The sequence below is a fragment of the Mastigoproctus giganteus genome, chromosome 9 (genome assembly GCF_048544385.1).
Source record: "Mastigoproctus giganteus isolate SK-2022 chromosome 9, ASM4854438v1, whole genome shotgun sequence".
NCBI classification, from domain to species: domain Eukaryota; kingdom Metazoa; phylum Arthropoda; class Arachnida; order Uropygi; family Thelyphonidae; genus Mastigoproctus; species Mastigoproctus giganteus.
The window spans coordinates 225,996,097-226,022,795 of record NC_143583.1 but is presented as its reverse complement, the minus strand read 5'-3'; the positions used below and the strand labels follow the sequence as shown (position 1 = coordinate 226,022,795).

The 26,699-nt window shown below is 42.1% G+C and overlaps 1 protein-coding gene across 1 annotated transcript in view; it reads right to left on the bottom strand.

Moving 5' to 3' along the window:
• LOC150081144 (immunomodulatory peroxidase-like) overlaps positions 1-26,699 on the bottom strand; it is a 148,875-nt gene that overhangs the window by 73,042 nt on the left and 49,134 nt on the right. Inside the window, exons 3-4 of the mRNA XM_090381387.1 lie at positions 11,841-12,050; positions 1,766-1,909 (exon numbers count right to left, since the gene is read on the bottom strand). Coding sequence (XP_090237513.1) covers positions 1,766-1,909; positions 11,841-12,050 — 354 coding nt within the window. The remainder of the gene's footprint in view (positions 1-1,765; positions 1,910-11,840; positions 12,051-26,699) is intronic.

Sequence of the window (26,699 nt, the reverse complement as noted above, 5' to 3'; positions counted from 1 at the left end):
CGTTCTCAGGCGAGATAGCAAGGTTTTTCCCAAGAAACTGGGGTTTTTTCGTCCAGTAAAACAGACAAATCGATCAGAGAACACACGCAATTTCCAGAAAAAATACATATATTATGGGTATATATTAGAAACAATGGGTGGCCCTAATATAATAATTTGAATTTCAAATTAGCTTAGTCCTATGAAAGACGTGTCACACAGCACGACTAGTCCAAAGTTGTTGCCCTCGTGGGTAGCATATTTCGTAGGATCGCGGTCTTCTCCGCATGGGTTGGAAAAGAACTGCGTTTGAATTCCGTAAATGATGCGAAGAAGTTCTATGGCTCTTTTTCACAACGTGACTGACCACAGAACGCACACAATTTACAAACATCATATAAGGAGCAATATCGCCTAAGTCAAACTATACCAACAAAGAACTCCCAGAGTTGCTGACAGCAGATCAAAAACGCACAAGATTGTCAAGTCAAGTGGACATTTCCATCGTTTTCAAGCAGATGCAGAAAGTTTCCTTAAGATTTATCAGCATGGAGGAGAGGCGGGTTCAGCACTTTCAGCCAGAGACAAAGCAGCAATCCAAACAGTGGAAACGCAGCTCTCCTCCCCCTCCAAAGAAAGCAAAGTCGATTCCTTCTGCTAGCAAAGTGATGGCATCGATTTGGGTTGCTGATGGAGCGCTACTAGTGGATTACCTCCAGAAAAGACAGTCTCAGGGGCGCATACGTGAAACAAAGACAAATACCGAGGAAAAGCTAGGAAAGGAGTATTGTTCCACCAGGGCAACGTGCCTGCTCACAAGTCTATTATTGAGGGGGTCTGCATTGCATGGATTCTGCTTTGAAATCTTGGACCAACCCCCCCATATGCACCATCGGACACTTAGCTATTTCCTAACTTGAAAAAAAAAATAAAAACAATACCTGACTGACCTTCATTCTCCCAAATGGCAGTTGCCATCACCATTCCTGGAGACCCACAAGAAAACTTTCTTCGCAGCTGGATTCAACGCACCACAACATCGGTGGCAAAAGGGTATGGGCTCCAAAGGGGAGTACGTTGAAAAGTGGCGTGTTACGAGACGCCTGAAATAAACCCATCATACTCAGGCCACAAATCTTTCAAATGCCCTTCTGAATCAAACTGCAAACTGTCTGAAGAAATCGGAAAGCGCAACTGAGAAAAGCGCTAAGCAAATACCAACAGTAATAATCCCAGAGAACTGCAAGCATCAGCAGCGCTGTATAAGAAAGTCCTTGTTCCAAAATTCGACCCGAATTCAATGGAAATCTGACTCGCGCTTATTTTTGCGTATGGTGTGAAAGATGGCCAATCCGAGAACTGCAAGTGGCGCGTTTTACAGTTCAGCCGTTCTCAAAGCGTCGATTATGTCAACATTCGCACGAAGGTGCATTTTAAATTCATAATTGTAAACCCAGCGAAACTTGTACTTCGCTCTTTCTGAATGCCTCTCGATGGTTTCCATTCTGTTTTGATGCAACTGAGAACGAACTGTTTCTTCTTCCTACAATCTGCCTTCTGAAATCATTGTTCGCCATTTCTCCCTCATGTGTGCTTCAACTGACACGTCAGTTGAAGAATTCGCGAATGTTGTTACGAGAATGCGCTGTTTCATTGCGAGCCCCAATTATGAAGCCGTGTTCAACGTCACGCCCTGATCCTCGTACGCTTCCCTTACTTTACTCGAAGGTCACGTGTTAGCAAAATTCGTTTTAGGAATCAGTTAGTGACGCGTGCATTATCTTACCTCTGGTCTGCAGTTCGGTCTCGAGTTGATCTAACCTCTGCACTATCGACAGTCCTTCTTGACCGGCGAAATCGAGGTCGTTGGGCGATATGTTAGGCATCGTAAACTTCTGCTGGTCGGCAGATACGTCGATAACCACCGAAGCTACACAAGAAGAAAAAAAAAAAAGAAAGACAAAGAAAACGTTTTTTAATCGTCCAATAACAGGCAGGATAAAACATGAAATTGGGAGCAAAACTTACCAAAGTGCACTTCCATAAATGCTTGGAACTCTTTTACTGAAGCGTGCACCGTTTGTTTACAGATTCATTTGTCGTTGATTCCGCAGCAAAATTGGTGGGGGGGGGTTACCGAATAATATTGCGGAAACCCGCTTTCAACGGTCCTCGCAGAGTCTAGAGACCGCATTCAGCCGCTCAGAGCTCTGGCTTGCAGTGACCCATTTGAGCGAGATGACCCGTTGTATCAGCAAAATGGAAAGGCCCCTTTTTAGAAGTTGCACAAAAATTGCATGCAAAATTACCTGAGGGTAATTTTGCAGTTTCATATGCAATCCTTTGAACAGTGCAGACATGCTGCCAGGACAGCTCATGGGATTTGTGTCAATAATATACAGAATCTCTACTAGCAGGGATAATGGGGTGATTATCCCTTTGTATAAAGCCGTATTTAGGCCACATCGTGAGTATCATATACAAGTCTGGAGGCCCCACTGTGTGGATGTGCTATAACGGGTACAGAGAATGGCAACTGGTGAAGGAAACAAAAGCGTGCCCTTACCTAGAAAGACTTCAGTTCAGCAAATTGCAGCGTGTCTGTACTAGGACCTGCGAGATGATCTGATTGAGGTGTTAATGCTTTTAATGGATTGAACAAGTCAGTGCTGATGGGATTCCTCCTTAAATCCTCTTGCTTAGAATACTCACAATGAGGAGCCACAAATTCCAATTTAGGAAAGTTAGTTACAGAATAAATGTATGGAAGTTTGGCTTTGGTTGATTGATTGAAACCAAACTTCCATCTGTTGTAGTTGAAATTCATATCTTAAATAAATTCAAGAAGAACTAGACAAACTACTGGAGGGAATGAAAAGGTGTTTTTCTTTTTTTTTTTTATTTGGCTGACAGGACCGTAATTGCACTTCTCAGAGACCGAGGCGTATGCTCTTGCGGGGTCCTCTTTAAAGACCAGAGTCTTAAAAAAAAAAAAAAAAAACTTGGATATATATAAATATAATCAGGAAAATCACTACCCAGCAACAGGAAATACCCAGTCTGGACCTAATAGAACCGGAGATGGCTAAAAAAAATCTATAGAATATATATCGGAATTGACGCTTAAACTCTTCAACCGATGCCTGGAAACAGGGAACTTCCCGACAAAATGGAAGACTGCACACCTGAAAACTCATCCTGAAGAACCCAACAAAGCCACCAGACCAACCTACTTCACATCGCCCCAGTTTCTACCCTAAGTAAACTATGAAAGGATGCTCCAAAAAAGAATCATGAACCACTATAAAACCGCCAACCTAGGAATCACCCAGGCAATATGGTTTCAAACCGGGCTCCTCGACCATAGAGGCAGTCCAGAACCTCATAACCAGGGCCACCCAGCCCAGAGTAACAGGAAGTACTTCTTGTTAATAGCAGTGGACTCTGCCGAGGTCTTTGACACCGTCTGGTGGCCGAGTGTCCTTGGCAGGCTACGGAAAGCAGTACTCCCAGAAAACTTGTACAGCAGTGTTCGAGCATATCTGACGGATAGGAAAATTAAAGTTGTCACAACCTTCCGTAGAGTGGTTAGAAGCGTCCTCAGGGGCTGCCGCAGGGATATGTCCTGGGACCGCTGCTACTGTGGAATGTGGTGTTTGACGAAATCTTGGCCCTGAACCTTGGCAACATTACCAATTAGGATCTGACCAGATGATCAGATTCTAACAGTGGAAGAAGACACAGGCTAATACACTACAAACCCTGCAAAACTGGGCGAAAACACATATGCTTAAACTCTCACCAACCAAGACAAGCTGAGTCCTACTAAAAGGTTCCTTAGACACAAGACGACCGCCGCAAATAAAAATAGCAGGAACCACCATTAAATTAACGAAGCAAATAAAATATCCTGGATGGAAACGTATCCTTTACACCCCATCTGACCTACCTAAGAGAGAAACTGTGGAATTACGCTGCACTCGTAGCAAGAGTATCTTGCAGGGACTGGGGACTCAACAGAAAAACCCTGTCCCTGTACTACAAAACAATATTCATCCCAGCGATCACCTATGGATCACCAATTTGGTTCAAGAAAGTAGAAACCGTTGTCAATAGAAGACTACTGGATACCATCCAACGAAACATACTATTAACTATCACTAGAGCATGCAAAACAGTGAGTACTCATGCCCTTCAGGTCCTGCGGGAGTCCTACCAGTGGACCTCGAGGTGACTCGCTCTGGGCTGATGTATCTACTCTCGAAAGGCATGCCAGCCACTTTCTATGGCCTTACCCTTACCTAACCAGCAACCGAAAAACAGAGAAGCAAAGAATCGTGGCTCACCTGTTGCAGATGTGCAACACAGATGGCAGACATCTACAAAAGGACAAATAACACGATTCATACCGATAGCTGCAAAGATGTACCCAAAAGCACCATCATGGTTCTACCCAAGGTTAAATACAACGTTCTTACTGACGGGCCATGCCCATTTAAGGAAATATTCAATGCTCTTGGGATAACAGAAGCGTCCCCATGCACCTGTGGGAAACTGGAAACTTGGCAATATATCATGTATAACTGCGAAAACTATGAAGAACACAGATGCAGACTTATAACAGAGATCAAATATTTGCCAAAAAACCAAGAGCACCATCTCCTGGATTCAGAAGATGAATATAAAGCCCTCAGCCGCTTTGCACTAGACACTTTCAACAGAAGACGAACAGAAATGAACAATGGACCATCCCTAAATGGGTGTAGTGCAGCAAAGAAATAAAATAGAAATAAAGCGACATAACAGAAAAAATAATGGAAAGCAATATCAAGGAGACAATGCCTAAGGATTAGACACCAAACAGACATAACATGCACCAAGAACTTGGAGTAACAACAGAACTGAAACACCGAAATGTGTCCGACAGAAAAGGATCGGGGAACCCACCATCAAATAGGAACTACCCCCTCCTAGGAAGATTTATCACTGGGCACGACTCTGATCACCACAGTCAGGACAAGACTCACATATGAGTGAACAGCGGATTGGACTTAATAGAAATCACTGCCTATTGCTTTTTGGAAACCTGGACGGGGCACCCTTTCCGGCCCACTCTTTCTCCTTTTCCCCAGCGGTAGTAGGAGGCGACGGTTCCCCGTCCCGTCCCCTCCCCTCCACCCCTCTCCTTCTGGTGGGGCTTGGCATGCCCCACTGATCTCTGGGGCACCTTCCCTTTTGGTCCCATATTTCTGACTTTTACCCTTCAGCCTTCCCCCACCCTGACAACCTCACAGTGAATGCCCCACACAACAATCTAAATATTCAAAATTGCGCATCACCCCTTCTTGGTCTCTAATCTTTTAGCGTCTCACCCCATTAATCGCGGGTCCTATCTTCCCCCTCCCCCGGGGGAGGAGGGGACGGTCTTTTCTGTCTCCCCCGTCGCTCCTCTCTTCGCCTGGTGGGGCATGGACCTGCCTGATTATCTGGGGTAGCCTTCTCTATCGTCCCCATATTTCTGTCTTTCCCCCCAGTCTTCCTTCTCCTCCCCCCACTCTACCTAATACGCTAGCGAATACCCCACTTAAGTTGGAAAATTTAATTGCGTTCACACCAACCTAATTTGGCTTTTCTACTCAATTTTATTAACCCCACTGAGCAAGAATTATTTTTTTATTATTATTAGGTCCTAGCCACTGAAATCTCAGGAAATTAAGTGGCAGGACCTGCCAGAGTAAGTATCTAAATACTGGTGTACCTGGTCTGCCTCCACGAGGCAGAGTGTGGACAACGTTGGGCTCCAGCAGGGGTCTAGTGGCTAAATGGCCAGAAGAACAACGGTACACAACACTACACTTACAAAATCCATACACTTTAAATTTTTGGCCTTTCCAGTGAACTGGTACACCCGCAATGAAAGCAACGCGGAGATGGGGAAACTCCTTGTTCCGTTAGACACGAACACTATCCGACATTTTTTTTTTTTTTTTTTTTTCCCTTCATACCTCTGGAACGAAAGTTGGTTATTCTGAACAAAACTAACGTTCTGATTCTGAAAATATCAATCTTTTACTTCTACATCACATCAAAACATATACGCATTTTTTAAATTCCTTGTTTCAGCAATATGGTTTTTATTATTACACACAGTATATGTTACATAGACACGTTTCCCACTCAATGATTTCCTTTTATACTCCAGATTGCTTTGCCATTTAAGGAAAGCCACAGTAATCTCCCAATAATGGCAGAGTACCAGCGACCTTGCTATCGTTTTTCCATTGCAGATGCGTCCTGGTGGAAGCGCTCTCTTTGTTCATCACTGACATATGTTAAGTTTTCAGGAAAGAAATCCAGATGGAAATTAAAGAAATGCATTTTCAATGACATTCGGCACCCCATGTTCTTGTAACGTTTCAGCAAATTTGTCACCAGTTGCTCATAGTTCTCTTCTTTTTCTCTTTCCGAGGAATCCGTGTACCACAGCCTTGAAAGACCTCCATGCAGCCAGTTCAACATCATTCAGGTTTCTTTGAAATTCTTCAACTTTTAGGAGCTTTCTTATTTGAGGACCTATGAAAATACCTTCGTTCAGCTTTTCATGAGATAAATTTGGAAACATTTTCAGTAAATATGCGAATCCTCTGCTTTCTTTATCCAGTGCCTTAGTGAAATTCTTAATCAGCCCAAGCTTGATGTGTAAAGGGGGAAGAAAAACCTTTTGTGGATAAACCAGTGGAACATACTTTACATTGCTTTTGCCCGGAATATATTCATCTCTCTTATCCCAGTGTTGTACGGCGTAGTGTTTGGCTGTTGCACGACTGGCCCACAAACACAGGAAACAACAGTATTTAGTGAAAACACCTTGCAAACCAACAAGCAGTCCAATCACTTTGAGATCACCACAAATATTCCAAGCATAGTCATTGTAACGTATAGCAGCAAGAATCTGGGACATACTATCGTAAATTTCTTTCAGGCCAACAGCATGAACAAGAGGAATTGATGGTAAAGTATTTCCATTATGAAGCAATACTGCTTTCAAACTTGGCTTTGACGCATCAATGAACAAACGCCATTCAGAGGTATTGGGATCAACGTTCAGTTCGTGCATAAGACCAACGACGTCTTTGCAGACACACATGTTGTTTTCCATTGCAAAATATCTTGAAAACTCTTCATTTCGCTTAAGGTATATTGTAATGTTTCTACCTTTGGCGAGTAAGTTCCACTGTTGTAGTCTGGATCCGAGTAATTCAGCCTTTTCTTTGGGTAAGCCCAAGTCTCTGATCAAGTCACTTAATCCTTCTTGTTCAATGTAGTGTGGGGCCTTTTCTTTTTCTGGCTCGTAGTCCAAATCATGTGAAGTACATGGGTCCGGGACATCTGGTAAAACGATTTCTTCTGTACCTTCATCACTACTTCCAAAACCCCAAGATTTTGGTGGCACAGGTACTGGCAGTTCTTAACCGTGTGGCACTGGCCTAATTGCTGATGGGATATTTGATGCAGTGCTTGCTCTTTTTGGAAATACCTTTTATTTTTGTCATGCAGAAATAGCAGTCGTCGAAATGGTTCTTGGGCTCGCGCCACACCATACGGATGGCAAAAGGTAATGCTCTGAGTTTGTTATATAACCACAGCCTTAAGTTCGTTGTAGAAGTAATACAACAGATATGTGGAGCCCAATTTTTTTCTTGGTCACCGATCTTTCAGCCGAAGTACAACGAATATGTAACTTTTGCGATATTGTATATTTTCTTCCTTTGAGTTTTTGGGGTTAAGTGTCCACAAACAAAACAGAAGTTGTCTCGGTGATTGTCGCAAGTTCTGCGCTTTGTCTTCTCTATTTTAACGATGCATGAACATATAAACAGTAAAAGCAATTTGGTAAATTTGAACAGAAGGTGAATTCTTGTAGCGTAGTTTATCATATTGAACAGTTGAATGGTGTAATAAAATTAATAAAAATGCTGATTGTCTGGAAAAGTGCATCAAAATCAAAATATACTATATTGCAAGAACAGTAATGATGTTCTTGCTTAACTTTTAGCCCAATAAACAAAACCAAGTAAAAGTTAATAAGTTTAAAAATTGTATTTCAAACAGTAATGATATCTTTGTACAGAATCCAGTTATCTATGTCTTAAAACTGATACGAAAGATTTTAAAATCTACACAAAACTTGACCAGAAACAACCATTGATTTGTTGGAGATAAAAATAATGTTGGGTAGCGTTATTTTTACTGATCTGTTTAAACACAAAAGGTGTAATACTGCGAAATATAGAGAACAGTATTGAACTAAACTCCGTGGCGCAACAGCCCGTAAGGATATTATGCAGACATGTATAGCATCTTATGTAGGATGGCACGTGCATGAAAGTTCAACTCCGCCTTTGAACACTGATGGTTACAGAGCACTGAAGAAGGCCAGAAGTGTGTGTGTGTGTGTGTGTGTGTGTGTGTGTGTGTGTGTGTGTGTGTGTGTGTGTGTGAAATATTATGTTCGTGCAGGCAGCGTGTGTGTGGGTTGTTGTTTAGTTGCTTCTGGCCGTTTTGTCACCAGGCAGGCGATCACGTGGAAAGCCTGCCCAGTGTCCGTCTACACCACGGGGACGTGGGCCACAGCTATGCATGTAGCATGGCCGACTGTCGAGGTTGTCCAAAGCGAGTTTGGAGCCATTCAAAAGAACACCGTGCCAGCAAGCCGGCGACAGCGCACGCACACTCACGGCCATTCCCAGGAGACAGGACAGCAGAAGACGAAGAAATAAAGTTAAAAAAAAATAATAAAATCTTTATCCATGTCTTTATGCAGTGCTGCTCAAAGTAGTCCACAAAGAGAAAAGGTGTACTGTCAAACAGAAGTACTGTAGTAACTTCATTCAAACAAGATCAGCAGGAACAAGATCTACATATAATTCTGTTAATCTGGAGTGGTATCAGAGGTCGCTGGTTGATGACTGTGTCGCTGTGAAGAGATTTAGTTGTGGAGAGTTTTGATAAAGAATGAACAAGAAAATGCAGCATCTGTTAAAACCTTCGTGTGTTCTTGAAAACAATGCGCTTTTTCACCCAACAGAATTTTGGACATTACATCATCAGGACGAAAATAGAGGCAACGGGTTGTATTTTCATTCATGAAGTGTTTTAAAAAATGAAAATACAACTTGCTGCCTCGTTTGTCGTCCTGATGACGTAATGTGAGGACATCGCACAATTTAGTGTTGTCTGTAACATATATACAACCGACTCCGACATACTGTACCTAGAAGTCGCGCTGGTCAACTGCTTTCTTGTATTCATAGCCAGTGGACAAGATTAAGTCATATTCCCAACGAGGATAATACGCCGTGGTCAACCTATGTTCTACTGTTCCATCCTATTAGAGAATTAGGGGGGGGGGGGAGAGATTTCCCTTTATTCTGGAAATTAATCTGTTCTTTCACTAAATTTCACCCGTCTTTGTTTGCATGGTGGGTACAGGTGGGCCCTAGTTTAGATGAGCGCATTAAAAAACGAAATCGCTTTAAAAATTTGAGATTAGAGGCCATGCGAGCTACCCATCCCCCTCTATGATGAGGTTATTCATAAGCACGACCCTGTTGGCTGATGCTGTATAAGCTTGCATCGGTTGCCGCTAGCAATACTAAAAAGCAACCTGAACCAAGTATACTGCCAGAAACACCAATGCAGAAAGAAACACCACTAGATTGGTGTTTCTGGCAGTAATTATGGGGCGGTCGAGTGGACACGATACTGCCAGGTTTATAAGCATACACCTTAAGTTGCCGATTTGCGAAGATTATAATAAAGTTAAGAGAAATATACCGATAACAGTAGTTGAGGGTTGAACGTACACATCAGGAATGTTACTGTACCAGAGTTGCCCTTGTCCAAATTACGTCCTTATAAGAAAGGGATTTCTACGTGAGGACTCTAAGATATTGACTTACATGTATGGTCTGTTAAAGAATTAGACGGAAACATTGCACTACGAAAAAGAGGGAGGAGGAGAAATTTCATTTATATCCAATTGCAGTACGATCTATGTAAAATTAACGAAATAAAAATTAAAGAGAGAGAGATAAAAGTAATAATTGAATTAAATGAGAAAATTAATGCACATCGTTCTAATTGTTAGTGTATCACACAAAAGCAACAAAATCCGGGCTAGAGGGAAAGATAATCTTGGTCGCACCTGAGGGTATGCTGAATCATAACACCAGCAATGTAGCGGGACAGTACGCCGGTGAAGTCGTCCATCAAATATGTTGTCGATCACTTCCTAATATAAGAGAACTAATTAGGAATATGAAAGGGAGAGTAATTCTTAGAGAAAAAGGGGGATCAAATTCCAAAAAAACGGTATGGAGAATTTTGTGGTAAGCCCTCTGATTGGTAGAAAGCTCCGAGAAAGAAGAAGAGAGGGAAAACGCGCGCAGTCTAAAAGTTTTAGAAAGGAGTACAGTCGGGGAAAGCTTTGGTAAGGAGTGAAAACAGTTATGGAGAAGGGGAGTTTTTTCATTAGGCATCGAGGCCCTAATGAAACGAAATGATAAAGAGCGTTAGAGTGGAAGGATAGTGGTAAACATCTGCCGATAAGGAGAGAATCGTTGGGTTGTAACGTTGGGCTGGTCAGAGAATCAAGAAATCCTGATCGTATATGCCGGGAGTGCCCTTTCATCGAATGTATTCAGCGTCGCCAGGATGTACACCACCCATGGAGGCCAATAATCTTTCTCGTCCTGAAATGCAGAATCCACGCTATACGAGAACATCTGTAAAACCCCAGAAGGAACTGCCAGTTGGAATTGCAACAAGAATGGAAGGGTATCCCAAGTAAGTGTAATGACTCTAAACCTCTAAGTAAGCGTTGCTTATAGTCCCCCCCCCCCACAAGGGAGTTGTGTAATAATTGGGAAATGTAATAAATGAGAATTGCTGCATTCTAAGACGGAGAAAAATGTAACTTATGAAGTATGGCTTTACTTACAGTGGGAATCAGAAAATCAATGAGAAGTGAGACAATATTAGAATTAACCGAGTGTGTGACTAATTAAGGGAAGTTAATTCCTAAAGGGAAGTTCTTTGTGAAACGGATTAATTGTTACGATTAAGGGTCACCTGACCGAACATAGTAATGTGTACTCACCATTACACAAAGTGTTAAACTGTACACATAATATGTTATGTACTGCGCATGTTGATATAAGAGTGAACCAAGTGAGACTGAACATTGATAATCGAGAAGAGAACGTCTAATTAACGAATACTGTATAGTTACTGCTATACCGTTGTTGATAATTGATTAACCTTAACCCTTCCACTGTGTGAGATCCTACAAATTGTCCAATGTGTATATAGATTTGTAATTATTCATTAGAGTGTATTTGTTTTTCACCAAATTTATTGCTCTTGTTATTGGTAGATGCTAACACTTGCTTGCAGCTATAAACGGATTGCATTAAATCTGAGGGGGATTACTTAACCCTCCTCGAGCCAGGAATCTCTGAACTATCTCAGAATCCTGCAGTCAGATAGCGCGGTGGGGACAAGAGAAAGGAGGAGAACTTTTATAGATCAAGTCCAGTAGAGCGCCAAATTAACGCCTCTCTAATATTGGCAAAGTAAATTAGCGATACGGAAAAGAAAAGAAAAGAAAACGAGCCTCCCCGCAGGATCATTGCTCCAATATACGGAAATCCACGTGCAAATACAACGCGTGTTCCACCGAAGAAAGCCGAAATTTTGAAACCGCGGTACTTCGGGGCGAGTGCTACCATTTATTTGTCCGGTTGCGTAAATAAACAGAAGCCACACGCGCAAACAAACAACACAAAAACAAAACTCACGTTTCCTGGACGGGGGCGGGCTTGTAAGGCAACATACCCCAATGTCGTTGTTGGACTGAGTACACGCCGGTTGCTGCAGCTGGTTTAACCTGTCCGACTGGAAGACGCACATACTCGCTGCTCGACATATTCCTTCGCTTCCATCTAATGTCGAGCACGGGGTCTCGGGCAGATCGGCTTCTTCGGGAAAGATGACCGGCTCTTCTTGTCCTGTCGGAACAGAGAAAGAGCTCGTTACAATCAAGGACTGACACACATTAAGACAAGATCAAGCAGGAGGTGTATAAAAGAATGGGTACGCGGGAATAATAAGATCTTTATTTATAAGGTGCAAAGATACACGCAGGTATCTTTCTCTTCCCTTCTGATAAGGGAAGAATGATTACAATACCCTTCACGGCACTAAGCCAAGGGTTAACAAGCGGCAGAGATATCATCTCGCCGGAAATGTAATAAATAAAGAATGGGATAAACAAATAACATAAAGCAGATTGAATTTAATTAAAATAAAATACATCAAATTAAAATAACAAAATAAAGTAAAATAACACGTGATAGTTTTCTTGAATTCAAGTTTCCCTGAAATTCTTGCCGAGCCGGAGCGATCTCACGTCAGTTGATGGCTGTGGAACACACGTGCAGATCCTGAATACGCCGTCTGTACTTTTTGTCATCGACGATTTTGCACAGGTCGGCGTCCAAGGACTGAGCTAGATGGAGCTTCTGATTAGGGAGCAACCGATCTTTAAAATGTAACCTCGACGGAAGAGCAAGAAGCGTGGGAGTGGAGCGGAGTGCTGGTTGGGGGCTTCTCCAGCACACGGTGTCCCAAATGTTGGGCGTTGAGATTCTTCCAGCGATCATTTTGATAGTGAAGATTAGTCTTCTTTCGTTCATTAAGGCTACGAATCTGGTTAAATTCAGTGCTTTGGCCATCGGTGTTGTGTGAAGTTCTGGTGGGAGATGACACTTCCAGGTAGCCCACTTCAGGAGCCAGTATTCCGCGGCGGCCAATGGTTTGATTGTTGTGTCTGCGGCCGAGCCCCACAACTCTACCCCATACAGAATAACCCCACCCATTGCAGACCAATGCATTACTAATTTTTCTGCTTAGCTCCTGACCTCTATCAAGCGCAACCAGAAAGTAATAATTCTCGAAGACTTCAACCTGCCCTGCCTGCTGCATCAAAGCTCCTCGATCAGTTAATTTCGGATCTGTCGAGTCAACTTCCATTGCATCTGTGTTTCCCCCCCCCCCTCTCGAGGAGAAGCCACATTACAGAGAATCTTTTCCAGCCATTGGAGTGTTGAAGCTGCAATCAGTTCTAATTCTGCATTTCCCTCCGACCACAGGTCAATTGAAGCTTCTCTCATCCTGTTGAAAGAATACTATAACCAACCAAACCAATCAACCTCGATTGAAAAGATCAAGAAAACTGTATATGATCTAAAATACCTAAAAATTTAAACAGCAATGGATCTCAACCCCTGGCAAACTCTCAGTGAAATAGATATAGAGGAAGCTGCGTTTTGGCTTCAGAAATGGTTGTCTTTCATTGCTAGAGTGGCCAAGTCAAGAGTTTGCGTCATCTGCCCACATTCGAAGCTGTGGTGGTCCAGTACTCTTATGCACCAGTTTAAAGAAAAACAACGGCTACATGCCCAATTCAAGAGATCACCCACAGAAAGATCATACTCAGCATACTCAATAGCCAGATATAGCTTCCAGAAATCCAAGAAGCAGGCTATAAACTCGTACATGAAGAAGAGGATAGCGGGTGGCCAGCGATCCTGGTCGGTCAATCACATCCGGTCAGCAGAATCGTTAGACCTGGCCAAATGGTGAAGCCATCAACGCCCTATCCAATAAGAAATCAATGGGAAGTGACTCAATTCCCACCTTTTGCCTTAAAATTGCCTCCTACTTCATCAGCGACGAGCTGACAAAGTTGTTTAATAGAATTTTACAACAGGGAGTCGTCCCAAACGCTTTGCTAAATTATAGAGTCATCCCAATTCCCAAGGTGCAGAATCCGACCTCAACTGCTGACTAAAGGCCTATTTCAATCTCCTCCCCTTTTCTCAAATGCCTGGAGAAGCGCTTGTTTAAAGTAGTTACCAATCAGATCCTTTCCCAGAGACCTCAGCATACACATTACGCGCTCTCACAAAGATCGCGGATAACATGCATACAGGCTCTGAATTTGAAACTCTTCAAGCCTGGGAGCAAGGTTTATGCATGCTGTTTTTCTGGATCTGAAAGTGGGCTTTCACTCACTGCAAGTTAAGCCACTCATGTGCCTCCTGGAGAACTACTACAGTTTCATGGGTAATGTCTCGAAGCTACCCAGAAATTTGCTGACCAAGAGGTGCCTTACCTTCCAGCAAGGGAATGACTGCATCACAAAACAGGTGGAAGTCGGTATACCCGAAGGTGGATCGTTGTCGGCGCTGCTTTTTTCAGCAATATTTATTCCATTTATTAATGAATGAATATTTATTAAATATGTTTTGTAAACCCCTGGCACCACCATGCCGTGACGGGACTAATTGTATGTCTATCATTGCTGCGATTAAAGATTCTATTCTATTATTATGATTATTACAATACTTAAATGTTTGATTACAATTTGTATGATTTTTTGCAGTAATCTGGGTTTTGTAAACTGATTGTATGCTGTTAGTGTGTGTGCGTGTGTTGTTTATTCGTTAATATGACATAAAACATTATCATATGTAATGTTTGCATAACTGCAACGTTAAAATAAAATTTGAATGTTTTTAGGGGCCGTTTTGATTAAATGAAAATCATTTTTTATTGCAAAAACAGTTTGAGATAAACTCAACTTTGTGTTTTTAAATAGAATGGGTAAGTCGGGATTTTGGCCGGCACCGATTGTACAGTATAGGGGTTCTTTCTGTGGGTGTAGTCATTATAGAATTGCGCAAAAAGAGCCTGTATAACAGCCATTGCCGCGAGGAACAGGGTCAGTACTCTGCCATTTACCATCAATCACAAAGAACATTCTGACGCTCGCGAAACTGTTGACCGCGAGATTCGACTCGTCGAAAGCTGAAGAAATTTCTTGTGCAGTAAAGATACAATAAATGCGCGCCACAGCCAGGGGTTTGACAATTTTATAGGGTGACATAAAACTGAGTACTCGGCCTCGCATGACGCAAAGGTGGCCGAGTAAAACGCCATCACCTCCACTCAGTAGCGCGCTCCGCAGCTGGGAAGTCTGTGGCAATTTTTCCCTTTAACGCCATTAAGAAGTACAACGATCTCGAGAAAGGCTTTGCGCCCAGAAGAAGTACAGGATGGAAGTTTTTCGGAATGTGTTCCTCCACTTATGAGTGCTCGTCCACTGCGAGGAAGCCCACAGAAGAAACAGAATGCGGGAAGTGAACTGAATTGAGCAAAGACAAAGAAAAACAAACTGAATGCGCATCATTTCCGCGCTGGCACTTCTGTTATGTTTTGTGAAATGGGGTCTCGCTGGAAACAGCCGAGAACATACTTAAAGGTTACTTTTATTTCCTGTAAAATTACGCTTTGAATGTATGATACGTATAAATCATAATTTTTGTAAAAAGAAGAACAAGAGAGGTTTCTTCAATGTGACACGTGGAACACTTTCGTACGATACCCTCCAGAAATTAAAGCGAAAACAATTTCTGGGGAGTATCGTACACAAGTGTTTATATTGAGGTAAACTTCTTATTCTTTTGCAAATATTGATATCAACGTAGAATGTATTATAGCTCTGGTTCATACTATAAAAGTATAAATTATAAGCATAAATGTAAAAAGTATAAATGCATTAAAATTTATGTTTAAATTATAATAGTATTGTGATATGTACAAAATAAGTGTGTTTGTATATTTGCAAGTGCCGCCCCTGGTCAACAGCCGTAACCGGATGTCTCTTAGGAGAAAATAAAGACTATGATGACAGTGGAGCAATAGTAATATGGACCAAGGCCATATTACTCCGTGTTTCTAAATTGCGTGGTTCTCGGGTCGATTTTCTATTTGCTAATAAAAAAATTAAAAAAAAAACCATGCTACTCTCGCCTGAGCCCGACTAACTCAGCCACGCTGTAAAAAGGCGCAGAAAAATTCCCGACGTCGAAAACGGGACTCGAACTCGTCGTTTCCACCCGGTTTGGGGAGGCTTGCAATCCTACAAACTGCGCTAATCCACGAGGGCATTGCGCACGCACTGGGTAGAATCCGCTAATTGAAGAATGGCTCCATTTCACAGAAAAGGCAGGTGTACCTAATAATGCTGCAGCTCAGTGTACATAAATGCCCAGTAAATAAATACAGTGCATACCAAAATTAATGTGCTCCGGGTGCGACGATTAATATGAGAGAAGGAAGAAGTTTTAGGGATTAAAACTTCTCCATTTGTTGGGATTTAAGGATCAGTTTCGATCCAGAGTGCACTGACGCGTTGCCACCACACCCTTTTTGTTGCTTAAGCGTTTACAACGCTTATTATACCGTGCGTGCTTTGTCTGTGAAAGTGTGTGTTCATCGGTCTCCAAACGACTGACGAAACCACTTTACCGTCAAGCTGGAAAGTCCTCCCCCCTTAACCTAAATACGAAGATCCACAAAAAAGCCATAAAATAGGAAATTGTGAAGGCACATTACCGAGTGCATGGCCTCTTTCTGGATCGCCGTAGGAAATTGAGGGTGACGCCAGAAAGGTCAGCTCGTTGCCATCAAAGATTAAACTGACCTTATCCTCCGCTATTCTGCCGATAAAACTTTTGGTTATTTTCTCGTAAATACCTGCGGTAATTGTACGAATATATCTAACTCAAGTACGGTACTTTGTCACCCTTATTTCGTGACCTCCGTGACAGTGCGATGGTTTTGGCACTCGTTTGGAGACGTTCTCATCGTGTCGAAGAACGGAGAAATTCTTAATGCCATCTACAACAGGGCCGGTTCCGTATTTTGGGTTTTCAGTCCGCACAACGTGGAAATCGGTTATGAACACACAATGGCGCAAGACGGTCTCGGATGGTAATACTTCGAAATACAAATCGGGATAACTTTTTATGTGACAACACCCAATCCAGCTGAGGCGAATTAAAGTAATAAACTGAGAATTACAAATAAATTAACTTTATGCGCTCCGGGATGACCTCGTGGTCAGAGGAATTCACGATGCGCAGAGAACATAAGAAACAGCGCCGTATTTCACGCGGGCTCGAACCACCGTCACTCAGATCGCTCTCACTTTTGTACCCTTTTGTTTGACCACTCGGCTACATCATAACCGGATCGATACTAACAGAATCTCTGCGATTGTTCATCAGATGGAAGGTCTCGAGACATTAAGATTCGGCAGCTGATTGGTTTCTATAATTTGGACCGAATTGAGGTAAGTGAGGGTCTGACTACGAAGACCTTTCGGGCCAGAGGGAAACAGCCAACGGGAAAAAGAATGCCGAAAGAAGACAAAAGCTGAAGTTAATTCTCGAGCAGTTTTTAGCGCAATCGGAGAAATTCCTCAGAACCGGAATCTTTTTGCAGAAAGATTGTTCACAAAGACCCGGGGTTGCGCTGAATGAAATTGTTCCTCGCGGTTGGATGACCTAGCGAATAAGTGAAATTTATTTATTTTCAGACGATGATCCGATCAGGTGGTAAGAGAGGCGAGAGTGCAGAATTCCGGACCGATGGCTTTGGCATGAGACCAGAAGCAGTTTTTCTTAACCCATTCAAAACTGAGTTTGAACTGATTAATACTTGTGTACAACTGTTGCAAGCTTTAGAGCAGGTAGATAAAAATGAGGAGATTTGGACACCAGCCAATTGGGATAAGCTTTACTTCTTATCCCGACCAGCCACAACACATTTTTGGTAAACCAAAACTATGTTGCGGGATAGAGGAACAATAACTTTTAACATTCAGTGAGAAGGGTGGATTTCATCCTTACAAGAAAAATTTCCGTAACTCGCACGATCTGGTCTGAGAAATATTGGGATCAAAAGACAGTAGTCTACCCAAAGAAAAGAGAAACAGAATTTGCGCAGATTATCTCATTTTGCATCGTTGTTGTTGTGCCAAACCACGAGAGACGGAGACTCCATTGGAGAAACGATCATAACCAGCTTGCATTCAGCTGCACTAGAGGACAACTAAGTTAGCTGTATGTTTTTAGAGGTTGTTCAAGCGGTCGAGCGCGAACGTGCATAAGTACGCGTGTCTTGAGTGACTGGGGCTCAAGCCCGTGACTGCTAAATACGGTGCTGCTTCTTGTATTCTCTCTACCTTGTGGTCGTCCCAGAATATAAACAGAAAATTTCGGGATGAAAGAGACGCGATTCAGATTAAGAAGTGGCGGAATGTCAGAGCGGACGCCCAAGTACCATCTTTAAATCGAAAAGGGTCGCAGAGCGAGTAATTAGGACAAACAAGGTGATTGAGGCGAACCGATTATCGAAATTGTCTGAGAAAAAGGCAACTTTCATTCAAGACTGTAGGTGCAGATGGACATAATCGAGATTGGAACTGAGACCACATACATTTATGAAATGAATCGAGGTGTTTTTGGAGATTTCCGCTGGTTAGTTTTTTTCATTAGTGTTGCTGTCCAAATAAAATTTGGGAGGGGGAACAATATCGTTTGAAGCGATAAAATTATTATTAGATGCTCCGTTAAACTAGTCAAATACACTCAGCTCCTTAATGTGAATATGGGGTTACTTCATTGTTCATCTACTGAAATGAAACAGTTACAACGAAGTTCAATTCTTTAGGTTGTTTGTGGCCGCATTAAGTATAAAAGGCTTACGAAAGGTCTGTCTTTCATCACTTGCAAATCAGCGAAGTCTTTTATTCCTTAAAATTAAAAGGGGAGGACAGGCAGTACATACTACGAGGACTTCCTTCAGTCAGAGCAGCTAATCGTGGATGAGCTGGAAAATCTAACCCCTGCCTACGTTCTGATGGAGATGGAATATTCAGTGGCTGGCCTGCAAAAACCGCATTAGAGTTGCATCCTACGGAATTCCAGAAATACTAGATCAGGCTTTGATTTCCGGCATTAACCGAAGAAGCATGGCCCATACTGCATGATAGAAGACGCAGGGAGCTGCCTAAGCTTTGCTCCAGAGACTAGACGTACATTTCTTCCCTTTATCGCCATCACCCACTAGCTAATGGGCGATTCCAGATATAACAATTTCGAATAACTTTCGCAAACAGATTTAAAAAATAAATAAGTTTCCAATGTGGTGATGTCGCATCATAGGATGGTCATCCACCATCTACTGATTAGTCATCTAACCTTTGTGTGATGTGAACGCACCGCCTTGACCCCTGCTAACATCGGTTCATTTCTATACGATATTCTCCAGCACCTTAGGCGCAGACAAAGAAGAACCCTCATTGCTGTACACAACACCCTTCACGGCTACAAGCCAGGGATTTGCATGAAATGAATAACACAACATTATAAACTAAGATGTAGAAAAACCAGCATTATGACCAATTATAATAAATAAATAAATATTCATTTATTGCAAAAGCCCATCACAGCACATGGCTAGGGGCAGGTAAAAATACAACGGGAATGACATAAAATAATCGAGTATGTGTACATAGCAGGCTAGGAATTTTAGTTATGAATTAAAAAAAAAAAAAAAAAAAAAAAATTGCAGAACAGGACATTTGGCTTTCAGTTGCAATTACTGGGTTGGATTATTTTATTTCATTTTATCGGAGATCTGACTCCTGTAGGCTTCAGAGTTCATTAACCTGTTGCAATCAATGTTGTGATAATTTATGAAGTGAAGGGATGCATTGGGGAACATTCTATCCGTTTGGTTGAGCCTGGAAAGGTTGGATTTGAATTGCTGATTTCTTGAATTTTCCCTGTTGGGGGCAGCTACTGTATTGGCTAAGTTTGGTGAATCACATGCAGAGGTGATTAACTTTGCAAGAAGCATGACTCCAGACTCGTTGATCATCTGTTGCAGAAGCTTTGTTTTTAGGTTTTCATAAAGCTGTTGCCTGGATATTGTATGGGGAAAACGAAGCTTACTATTGAGCCATCTAAGAACCCAATATTCTAGGGCAAGGAATTTATTGACGGTTACAACATGATTAAAGCCTGGAGCACACAAATGACAAATTCACATATGAAAATATGTTTACAATAGCGTGTTAGCAAGTGAAGGTATTTCCAGACCTCGCACTATCGGTCCCGCAGCGTAAAAACGACGTCAATAGAGAATTTCGTTGTTTTGGAAATTCCCCAAAAGTCAACTTTCAGTAATGCAAAACGACTCTTCTATCGAAAGTCGCACCGTTTAACTCACAAGAGGGTTCTGAATATCCACCAGCGTTCTCAGCTTCCAAGTGACGGCATCTGCACATCCATCACTAGAACAACGTTCATGAAAAACGTCGGGGGCCCTAACAGTCAAAACATCCTTCTCCGTACCTGCATCACCGATCATACCGGAGTCTCTGCTTTTGATTCCCCTTTACAGTCGGGGAGGAATTAATTTCGGTGTAACTACTTCATTGTGGCAGATAAATCAGACCGGTTTTGGGGGTGGCAAAGTGCTCCTGCTCACTAAACGGGTGTCAGTTTTTGATACTCCAAAACAACGGGTCTTTAAAGCTTATGCAAAACATAGGTATGTATATACACCCTAGTTAATGGCCGTAACCGGATGCCTCTTAGGAGAAAAAAAAAGTCAGAGAGTTTCCCCATGGGTGTCAGTGGACCAAGTGGCGTTGTCTCCCATATGGCTACCACCCAGTCCAAAACAACTGGAAGCACTTCCTGTACGACTTTGCCAATGATCACCCAAGAAGGAACAAGAGGCCAACGCATGAAGTGGAGCATTAAAATGAATACTTTCCCATGCAACACATTACAAAGTAACGAAGCAAGAGAGAGAGAGAGAGAGAGAGAGAGAGAGAGAGAGATGGCGATGTACAGCACGAAAAAACGCACCAAGTGGTCGGAATGGTTCTCGACTGTTACGATCAAATAGCAAATAGCAGACCAGAGACGGGCCATGGTCTAAAAGAACCTGATAGGCCCTGCAATTTTGGAAAAACATTAAGCAGGATGAGAGCCGCCGACTACAAAGAACACGACCAAACAAGAACCAGGAAGGAACAGCAAGTACAAGAACTACATCCGAGAGCAGCCAAAGTGGAAAGAGACGAGATCACGATATCCAGAAACGAAGAGTGGAAGAAGGCCCTGCCAAAATTCGAGGGAATCGATCCCCTCTGGCAAGTCATAGACGATCTCAATCGGAGAATAATACCGGATTACCTCATCAACAACGAAGTACCATTCGGCACCATCGCACAGCCACATACGTACCATTGTAGCAGCACCCAGGATAATCAGAAGAGAAACCAACAGAAAACAAAATGCAAAGAAAAGGAGGCAACAACAGAACACAGAAAGGATAAAAGTGAAGATAGACCAACTGACCAAGTTACAATTGAGGTAATGGAGTAAGAAGCTGATCAGAAAAGTGAAGATCAACCGCAAGAAAGACCATGGGCTGAACAGGCTGCAGAGAACAACAACAATTGTTAACTACCAGACTCCTACCTGTTGCGGACCGTTGTCTCACATAGGCCATGTTGTTGTTTGTTTGTTATTTGGATTTTAGGAGCATTAGCAACTAAGGCCATATTCTCCCGGGATATGCGGTGGTCATTCCCTGACCTTTCCGCATCCTCCGTATTTGGTGGTCACGGGCTCGAACCCCGGTCTAATCAAGAAGCATGTGCTACGCACTGCTGCTCCTGCCCACCTGGCTACGGAGGCGTGCGCCCACGCACGCACGCAGGCCATGAAAGAAATCACCATTACTAAGGAACAGTTAATGTTATCAACACTTTACCAATGAAGCTACTGTTGGGCTGGACGGCTCCCCCTATTTGCGATTAAAATAGCCTCAATTGTTGAATCCTTTTACATATTTTCCAGCGCATACGAGAAACACACTGTCCCATCTCTTTGGAGGACCTACTATGTCAAACAGGCTCCAAAAAACAAACATCCAGAGTTACCAACTGATTTCCGTTTTATATCCATCGGATGCTCCCTGCAATAATTGACCACTGCCTCGGTGACAGACCATCACATCTCCACACCGCCGATCTACTATAACAAACCTTCTTGACACGCTGTTTCGGAATCAACATGCCACCGGTAACATATGTCAAACAGACATCCTCTGACATAAAATCAGCTTTCGATAATGTATCAATTCAAACACTGCTTCATATATTAAAGAATTATTTCAAGGCAACAGCCCTCACCAATCTCCAATACTCATAATATTCCATAGTCAATGCCAGACTAGGAAAACGGTAAGAAGAGAAGTACCGCAAGATGGGATGCTATCTACCACCTCTTTGCACTTATCCTATAACGATTTTTAGCGCAGTTTACAAAACTTTAGCTGTTACGCTGATGATTAAGTTGTTTGCATCTCGGATGACATTAAAAGCGTTCAAGAAATAAATCAAAATACTGCTGCACAATTTAATCAAATTGTTGAATACTTAGATATGGCAGCGCTCCAATTAAATCAGATAGTATCACCTAGAAGTGGAAAAAAAATAATTATATTCAAGCTCTAATAAATGGCAATAAATTCATGAAGGTTTCATCCCACACGGATCTTGGTCTCAGCTGGGACCAAAACCTTACTTTCCAGGACCATTTTATATATTATATATATATATATATATATATATATATATATATATACACAGGGTGTCTCAAAAATACACGGCATAACTTCAGGAATGAGTTCCTCGTATGTAGATAACAAAAATATTTTATATCAACATAGTTCCGGAAATGTTTTTTGGTTCCCGAGTTTTGAAGGTCTATCTATTACACTTAACTGTTCACATCACCTTATAGTAATTGTTCAAAATGTCCACCTTCTGCCTGAATACAGGCCTCACATCGACGTCTCATGGACTCGCGAAGACGATGCCAAATTCCTGCCATGTTTCGTATTGTCTCACAATTCGATTGTGGAGAGTTTCCACATTAGCTACCGCAGTCGAATACACCAATGACTTTAAATGGCCCCACAAGAAGAAATCTAGTGGGTTTAAATCAGTGAGCGTGGAGGCCAGGCAGTTGGTCCACCCCTCTACTTCAGGAGTCGTAAATATTAGTCGTCTTTTGTCGGCAGCACGAGGTGTAAAGGTCCTATGTTCACAAAGGCGGCGATGGATACCTTCAAACGTTCTCCTGTCTGGACATCTTCGTTCTGTGAACCTTTCGTGGTACAAACGAAGAGCCTTCAGAGCATTGTCGTCCGCCAAACATTACATAAAGGGAATATGTATAAAGGGCAACAGCATTGTCGCTGTTGTGGGTATTATTGCATCAGGCAATCATGTAACCAATCACTGCCTGCAATAAAGATATTTATATCCGCTCGCTTCTGATTTGAGTACATTCCATTCCGACCCGTGACGGGTCGGAATGGAAAACCACCAGATTCTGTCAGTACCTTATGATGAAGGAAATCACCTGTGGGAGATAAGACATTCCGGTTAATAACTCGGGAACCAAGCATTTCCGGAACTATGTTGATATAAAATATTTTTATTGTTTACATATGAGGAACTCATTCCTGGAGTTATGCCGTGTATTACAGAGACACTGTCTGTCTGTGTGTGTGTGTAGGAATGAAATAATGTTAAAATGTAGAGGCCGTCCTGTCGTTTAAAAAACCCGAAGCAATCCATGAACTGACCGAACCCTAGGCAACAATGGTTAAACATAAATATTAAATTCAATAAAAATTATATATAATTAGCCGTCCATTGGAGAAGATACTTTGCAAGGGACTTTGCCGAGGGCTAAATCCCTACAAAATACCAAACCCATGGCTGGCAGAGTCATCAGTTTCTGTTGTCATCTGCCTGTATAACTAGGACCTAAAGAAGTCCATATATACCCAAAAGATGGGTATAATATAATAAAATAGCAATAATAAATATAAAATTATATAATAAAATAGAAATTAAGTAGCTTATTAATAGTAATTTTGCAGAATACAGGCTCATTCCTGCATAACGACGGATGTAATGTTCAATCGCTGATGGCATTAATCCGATTGGTTAATATTATCATATAATATCCCTGTTCAATGCCTTAGTAATTATAACTTTACAGTACTACGCTTTAGTAATTTGATTATATATATATATACACACACACACAAAGGAAAAACATATGCAGCCTTCTGGGTAATCCGACAGGAGCTTGTTGGTTGTCAAAATACGTCCCTCATATGCAGATATGTTGAAGGGTGTCTCACGCCCATCGCTCTATACGCGTATGAGTTATGGTCCTCAGCCACAGCCAGTATTGTGAAGAAATTCCTGGCAACTGAATATGAGGTGGTTGAATAGGATCCGTGGAAACCCGTTCATCTCTAGATCTATACTGCATGCAAACATGTACATGACACCATTGAAAATCAAAATTCTGGAAAAGAACCTCTTGCCAAACTTAATAGGATTGATTCCCCCAACGTGCAAGAAATTATCTTAGCCTCAGTACCCATCCAAGAGATCGACATTATAGGTCGCCTCTCACTAACCTTGTCTGCCTTAAAGATATGTTCCCAGCAAACATTATAGAGCATTTCAACAAACTGCAAATTGACCCCAAATAACTACTGGAGGACAAGAAATACAGGAAGACTTACATCGAAGCACCGACCTCCAGCGATTCCTGACTAATACGATAAAGTGACTCCATCTACCAGTCCATCACATGCCATCGACATACGCATAAAAGTCTCTATATTTCAAAGCTTTGTCATTTTGATAGATCGTAAACTGAATTTATATTGTTTAATTCTCCTTACATGTACAAACCTAAGTTTTCTCCACTCTTGCAAATATATATATATATATATATATATATATACATATACACACCTATATATATATACACATACACACAAGGGCATTGTCAAACATTATCTATTGTCCTTTTAACGTATGTATTTTTCACTTATAATTCTATGTACACCCTTCTAACCAACCGTACAGGGGGTGAAATAAAGCTTAATAAATGAATAATAATAATAATCGATCTACAGGCTAATACGAATCCCAGGCAGTAGTACTAGAGATCCCAACCCACAAGCTGTACTGGGACCGCGCCATAATAACGGACAAGACAATCCCGCACAACAGACTGGACATAACCCTTATCGACAAGAAGGAAACGGCTGCCTAACACTGATACCTCCAGAAAACGCACGAGGAAAAGATCGGGAAGTACATGAACCTAAGACAAGAGATGTGGCATATGCAACAAGTAACGATCATCCCGATCATCGTGTGAACCACCGGTAAGGTGCCAAACACCCTGCATAACAGCCTAGCAGCAATAGGTCTTCCAGAAAAGACCTACAAGGTTGTTGTTGGTTTAGGGATTTATTAGGCGCATCGGCAACTATGGCCGTAATGCGCCACACCTACAAGGAACTCCAGAAAGTCGCAACCTGAACACCTGTAGGATAGTTGGAGTTCCTCGACAAACAGTAACACCAGACATAATCACCATGTGTACTTGGTAGCTCCCCGTCACGGGGTGGCATCCCTAGTCAGGGAGAAATATAAGCGCAACAAAAACAATAATAATAGCAACAACATCCAAAGCACACAAGAGAATTATAATTAGAGGATCAAAGAATACCATGACACCCTCAAACAAAAACTCCTGGCACTCACCATAAGCCTCACAGGGAGAGTGCCCAGAGGTAAAAATAGACAACCGGATATTTGATGAAAACCAGGAGAAGAAAATCAAACGAGCTCCCTAAACAGAAGGCACTCTAAGAGTTCTGGGGCAACCTGTGAAGGAACGATGTTAGCCCTAACAACCGTATCCCCCCCCCATAGATCTATAAACGAAGAAAACCAAAACGGAAATTCGGGAGGAAGAATTACAACAGTTTATCAGAAAGTTTCGCAACTGTCAAACCCCAGGATGTGATAACATCCACAAGTACTGGTACAAGAAATTCATCTGAACACAGGCACATAGTAGAGCAGTTCACCCAAATAAGCCACCCTGACACAATTCCTGAGTCTGAGGACAAAGACACCATAAACCGTGCAAAGTACAAAGCTGTTATCTGTCTTTCAATAATGTAAAAGATCTTGACCAGGAGTATAACTAAGAAGATAGACCAATTGGAGAGCCAGAAAATCATGGCCGAGCAGCAGAAGGGGTGTAAGCAGATGAGCAAAGAATGCAAGAAGCAATTGACCATTTATGCCGCAGTTATGGAGCAAGTCCACGAGAAACCACGAACACAACTTGTACATGGCCTGAAACTACTGCAAGGCCTTCGACTCTGTGCTATGTAGTTGGCTGATAGAGATACTGAAGATCTACAAAGTCAACCCGACAATTCCTAGAAACAACTATGGCGAAGTGGTGGACCGCCATCAAGGTCGAGAACATTCCGACCAGACTGATCCCCATCAGATCATCTTCCAGGGAGTTGCCCTGAACCCACTGTCCACCATGCTCAATAACAGCAAGTACGGATATACGGTAAAAGAAGAAAGGAATAAATCCTGAAATAAAGCGCTAGCTTTTCCTTCAATCTTTTTTCTAGAAATTCCATTTTCTACTACCAGATCCTGGGCGTATGCAACTACTGAGGAGTCGCCCTCCAAAACTATGGACGAATTCTTGGAGGGCGGCTTATAGGGTCGTAGTATCTACACTCCTGGGGACAACCGCGCTCCACTTTACTCAACTAAACTGGATCTGATTATCACTCTATGGCCT